The sequence below is a fragment of the Chanos chanos genome, chromosome 7 (assembly GCF_902362185.1).
Source record: "Chanos chanos chromosome 7, fChaCha1.1, whole genome shotgun sequence".
In the NCBI taxonomy this organism is placed as follows: domain Eukaryota; kingdom Metazoa; phylum Chordata; class Actinopteri; order Gonorynchiformes; family Chanidae; genus Chanos; species Chanos chanos.
In genome coordinates, this window is record NC_044501.1 from 1466898 (window position 1) to 1473106 (window position 6209).

The window sequence follows — 6209 nt, forward strand, 5'->3', positions numbered from 1 at the left end:
AAGATTTCAGCACATATATTTATATTCAAACATTTAATGTGAATGTATATATTGACCTGTTGTTAAATCACAGAGCTGAACACAGAAAGCAGACAGCCTCTGCTATCTTTACTCTAAATGTTTCCCAATTTTTTCCTCTTTTTTTCAACAATTCAGATACACAAGAGCATTCAGTCAAAAAAAACTTAAAGCACAGCCTTAAAATGAAATATGGCTCGATTCATGAAGGAAACCCTGCGACAAACACGAATGATGAATGTAAGCTCCTCAGTGCCATCTACACTGATCTCTACATAGTGAAGGGAGGAACAGGAGGAGTTTGTAATGAACATGAGGTAAGACAGGCTGAAACAGCATCCAGGAGACTCGAAGAAGAAGAAATTCCAGTCAAGATCTCTGACATCTTTAAAAATGGACCTGATCAACAAAATCACATCAAAAAAGTTTTGACACTTGGGATTGCCGGTGTGGGGAAAACCGTCTCAGTGCAGAAGTTCATTCTAGACTGGGCTGAGGGTGGAAACAACCAGGATATAGACTTTATTTTCCCTATTCCATTCCGCAGTTTGAACTTGATGACAAAAAGAGACTGTAGTCTGATGGAACTGCTTCACCGATGTTTCCCAGACACAGCCTGTATGAAATCGCTCCCGTTAGAGAAGAGGAGAATCATGTTCATCTTCGATGGCCTCGACGAAAGCCGACTTCCTCTGAAATTCTCAGAAAATGAAATAGTGAGTGACATTATAGAAGAAACCTCAGTGGATCTTCTGATCACAAACCTTATTAAAGGGGAAATGCTTTCTTCAGCTCTCATCTGGATAACCTCCAGACCTGCAGCAGCGGACCAGATCCCTCGTGAATACATCCACCAGGTAACAGAGGTGAGAGGGTTCACAGACCTACAAAAGGAGGAATACTTCAGGAAAAGAATCAGTGATCAGGACCAAGCCGAAAGTATCATCTCACATATTAAGAAATCAAGAAGTCTTCACATCCTGTGTCACATACCGGTCTTCTGTTGGATCTCAGCCACTGTGCTCAAAAAGATGTTGGGTGAATATGACAATGGAGATATACCCAAAACTCTAACTGAAATGTACATACGTTTTCTACTCTTTCAATCAAAAATGATGGAAAAGAAATATAAAGAGGCAGAATTAGGGATACTGAAGCTTGCTGAACTTGCATTTCATCAGCTGGAAAAGGGGAACCTGCTGTTTTATGAGGAGGACCTCAGTGAGTGTGGCATTGATGTCAGGCAAGCTTCAGTCTATTCGGGATTTTGCACACAGATCTTTAAAGAGGAGGAGGAGGTTTTCAGCTTTGTGCATCTGAGTGTTCAAGAATGTCTTGCTGCTGTTCATGTGTTCCTCTTATTCCTTGAAAGCAAGAGTAATCCACTGCTTCACAGTTCAGCAGAGAAACTGCAATGGCTGTTGAGGCACAACATGTGTGACCTCCACAAGACTGCAGTGAAAAGAACATTACAGAGTAAGACTGGTCACCTGGACCTTTTCCTCCGCTTCCTCCTTGGCCTTTCACTGGAGTCTAATCAGAGGAACCTTAAGAAACTGCTACCACACGTGAAGATCAGACCAGAGAGTGTGAAGGAAACAGTAGAGTACATCAAGAGGAAACTCAATGAGGATATCTCATCAGAGAGGAGCATCAATCTTCTCTATTGTCTGAGTGAGCTGAAAGATGACTCACTCTTGTCTGAAATCCAGAAGCTTCTGAGCTCAGGAAATCTCTTACTGAAGAAACTCTCATCTGCCCAGTGGTCAGCTCTGGTCTTTGTCCTGCTGATGTCAGAGGAAACTCAGGAAAACTTTGAGTTCAAGAAATATAGAGGATCAGATGAAGAGTTGAAGAAATTGCTACCAGTGGTGAAAAACACCAGGCGGGCTTTGTAAGTTATTGATTAAGATGGAAGTACAGTTCTTGCTGCAAGAATGAAAAGATTTATTTGCTTTAATTTAGTTAAAGATATTTTAAGATAGATCAATCCTATCTGTTCATTTGATTGACAGGAGAAAGGAACTGATCATAATTGGTTAGTTTAAATTTGAACTGAGCATTCTGCATTTCATATTTGATGGAAAATTAGGGATATATATTGTGGTTGGAGAGTCATTGGCACAACGGCCCTGTGCTTGAGAAGCATCCTGCCAGTGTCCAGGCAAACAAATTTTACATTGTGTTGCTTTGTTATAGCTTTTATATTCCATTACTGTTAGGGTCCATGTGAAAAGAGGAAAGTGGTGGAACAGTGTTTTGTTTTTGAGCAGTTAGTTTGTTAGAACATTACTAAACAGAATTTCATAGTTTATGTATAGACTTGAATCAAATGTATTTGATTTTTTGTTTAAATGAATTAAGGGGAATGTTTTACATTGTTTTTTGTGGAGGAGGTTATTAATCCTCTTCTATTGTAGACTCTTCTCACCCTTTATTTTATTAGTATTTCACGTTGACCATATTACCTTAACCGTATTACTTTTTAGGGGGAAACAATGTGTAATGGCAAATCCAAACATAGACACTTGCTACTTCTTAAAACTATTGAGCTTGCTTCAGGACAAGAGAATGACCATACTTTGTAGGCGCTGCTGTGCCACTTTCACATTAAATAGGTATATTTGTCTTTGAAACAGCTAAAATGTTTTGCCCTGATCTGTGTAAGGTTAACCGTTAAAAAACTGGAGCCGTTTGTCTCAAAGGTAGAGTTTTCTCCAGAAGAGAAATGACATTTGCAGATCTAAATCAAGTCTACCAACCCTCATTCAGCCACAAATGTCTGCAGGTCTGAAAAAAGCAAAGATGTGACTTAGGGATGTCATCAGATCCTAAGTCTGAAGATAGTTTGTCCCACATGAACTTTGTGTTTTTGTCTCCCCCTGCCTGTCAGTGTTTGACACATTTGGGTTTGTTTTGTTTTCTTCACCATGTGACTGTTTGTTTACCTTTTGTCATGTACTCTGGACTCCGCCCCTCACCTGTTGTCACTCACACCTGTTTCTTCTTCCCTCATTGACCTCTGCCTGTTTAAGTCTGCCGGTTTTTCACCGTTGAATTTTTTTTGCTTGTCTCTAGATCTGGGGGGTATTCAAGAAAGTGGGTTTAGTGAAAACTCAGAGTTTGTTAACTGAGAGCAAGTGGTAAACCTCCTACTAGAAGAGCTGTACGGCTTTGTTTTGCTAGGAGAATAAAGCCATAGGGCTATTCTGTTTGGAAGTGTCCTACTTGCTCTCAGTTAACTAACTCTGAGTTTTCACTAAAGCAGCTTTCTGGAATACCCCCCTGGTCTCTCTCTGCTGTTTGAACTGTCTGCCTGCCACTGACTCAGATCTCAACAAATGAATGAGATGAACACGTTAGTCTTAAGCAGAGGTGCTCAGACCATTCTAGAAAGAGGCTCTCTCCAGTTACAGGTCAGTTCACCTACAGCTGTATGTAGCCTAGTCTCATACACGTGTATCTATTCCTCATTTTCTGTTTACCCTGTCTTAGTGAGGACTTCAACCTTTTCATAACAAATAAGGGTTAAGCACTGTGTTTAGTGCCAAATGAGAGGGTTAAGTATTGTGATTAGTGATAAATGAGAGGGTTAAGTACTGTGATTAGTGATAAATGAGAATGTTATGTACTGTGATTAATGATAAAATAGAGGGTTAAGTACTGTGATTAGTGATAAATGAGAGCGTTAAGTACTGTGATTAGTGATAAATGAGAGGGTTTAGTACTGTGATTAGTGATAAATGAGAGGGTTTAGTACTGTGATTAGTGATAAATGAGAGGGCTAAGTACTGTGATTAGTGCTAAATGAGAGGGTTTAGTACTGTGATTAGTGATAAATGAGAGCGTTAAGTACTGTGATTAGTGATAAATGAGAGGGTTTAGTACTGTGATTAGTGATAAATGAGAGGGTTAAGTACTGTGATTAGTGATAAATGAGAGGGTTTAGTACTGTGATTAGTGCTAAATGAGAGGGTTTAGTACTGTGATTAGTGATAAATGAGAGGGTTAAGTACTGTGATTAGTGATAAATGAGAGGGTTTAGTACTGTGATTAGTGCTAAATGAGAGGGTTTAGTACTGTGATTAATGATAAATGAGAGGGCTAAGTACTGTGATTAGTGATAAATGAGAGGGTTTAGTACTGTGATTAGTGATAAATGAGAGGGCTAAGTACTGTGATTAGTGCTAAATGACAGGGTTTAGTACTGTGTTAGGGATGTCTTTAGGACGTGTTAGGGATGTGAGTTAGGGATGTCTTTAGGATGTGAGTTAGGGATGTCTTTAGGATGTGAGTTAGGGATGTGTGTTAGGGATGTCTTTAGGATGTGTGTTAGGGATGTGAGTTAGGGATGTCTTTAGGATGTGAGTTAGGGATGTCTTTAGGATTTTTAGGTTTCTGTGAAAGAAATGAAATTAAGATCTTAACTACAGCCTGTCTCCTGTCGACCACTGAGGAGTTTTGGCCACCTTAAACTAAGCCTTAAATGAAGAATGACAAGCAGTTAAGCAAGTGCTGTCATATTTAAATGAAATATTAATTATTTCTCTCTCTCTTTCTTGCTCTCGCTCTGTCTCTGTCTCTCTCTCCAGACTTGCTGGTTGTAAACTCACTGAACAGTCCTGTTCATCTGTGGCCTCAGTTCTACAGTCAGTAAACTGTCCCCTGAGAGAACTGGACCTGAGTAAAAATGACCTTCAGGATTCAGGAGTGAAGTTGCTCTGTGTGGGGCTGAAGAATCCACACTGTAAACTGGAGATACTGAAGTCAGTATCAGTTAGTCACTGAAAATTTACCATGTATAATATGTTTTTCATGTAATTTCTTTACACTGGACTTACCTGTCTTGTATGTATATAGCTGAATAAGCTTGAATTAAGATTGAATTTGCTCAACTATGCTTATCAGTTTTCATGTCTTTTCTCATGTCTTTTCCAGTGTAGTCTGGATTATAATGATCTCTTGTTATGTGGACTACTATGCTGAAATCTTGCTGTGCTGTCTTGAGGTTTCAGAGAGGCCGAAAATATCTAAGTGGCTATATGATTGGATATCTTCTTAAGTTCAGTTTGTGAATATTTGTCTGTACTCCACAGCTAGTTTACATTTTGCTTGTTTGTATTTAATCGTTATGCTATGCAGGGGCATCAGGCATCTCATAGTTCAAAGAGGTCACTTGACAGCTTATGGTGTAAAAAACAGATTTTTACAAGCTGTTTCAATCCCAGACAGTCAGGTCCATACACTGAAACAACGGTTTGGTTTGTTTCTCTGTTTTTGATGGGATTCCTCAGTCAAGATTTAGAGTAAATAGACCTGTGTGTTGTGCAGGGCTGTTGATCTACAGGTTAAAACCTGTGTGGTATATTGAGCTGTATCATCTTCCAAAACAAGTAGAAGGAAACCGTTCAACACTGACCCTGCATGAAACATGTTCATGATTGTTCTTTTATGTCATTATTATCCCAGATGCATTTTCATTATGACGGAGATGAATTCATATAAATTTGATAGTTACTACTCTCTCTCTCTCCCTCTCTCTCTCTCTCTCTCTCTCTCTCCCTCCCTCTCTCTCTCTCTCTCTCTCTCTCTCTCTCTCTCCCTCCCTCTCTCTCTCTCTCTCTCTCTCTCTCTCTCTCTCCCTCCCTCTCTCTCTCTCTCTCTCTCTCTCTCTCTCTCTCTCTCTCTCTCTCTCTCTCTCTCTCCAGACTTGCTCTCTGTAATCTCACTGAACAGTCCTGTGAAGCTGTAGCCTCAGTTCTACAGTCAGTAAACTGTCCCCTGAGAGAACTGGACCTGAGTAACAATGACCTTCAGGATTCAGGAGTGAAGTTGCTCTGTGTTGGATTGAAGAATACACACTGTAAACTGGAGATACTGAGGTCAGTATTACTCAGTCACTGAAAATACACTGTTTATAGTATGTTTTGTCTAAACTCATGCTTTATGTAGGGATCAAGACTAACTGTTTCCGAAATGTGCTACAGCTATCTATAAATGTTGTCTCAACTACCCCAGAGTGAAATTGACTGTCCAAAATATGACATTGCTTTAGTTTCCATAACCTGTTACATTTATTTCTCAGTTGTAGTGTTTGTATTGCCATGACACCATCAGCCATTTTGAAAAACTGTGCATTCTTGACTCTCTGTAGACTCTCTGTGGATAGTCTTTTGTTCCATGTATTTGTA

The 6209-nt window shown here is 39.6% G+C and overlaps 1 protein-coding gene across 1 annotated transcript in view; it reads left to right on the forward strand.

Annotated features, from left to right (window-relative positions):
• Positions 1-203: 203 nt before the first annotated feature.
• The window catches only part of LOC115817089 (NACHT, LRR and PYD domains-containing protein 12-like), an 8307-nt gene continuing 2301 nt past the window's right edge, over positions 204-6209 (forward strand). The window contains exons 1-3 of the mRNA XM_030780332.1: positions 204-1912; positions 4611-4784; positions 5727-5900. Of these exons, the coding sequence (XP_030636192.1) occupies positions 204-1912; positions 4611-4784; positions 5727-5900 (2057 nt within the window). The remainder of the gene's footprint in view (positions 1913-4610; positions 4785-5726; positions 5901-6209) is intronic.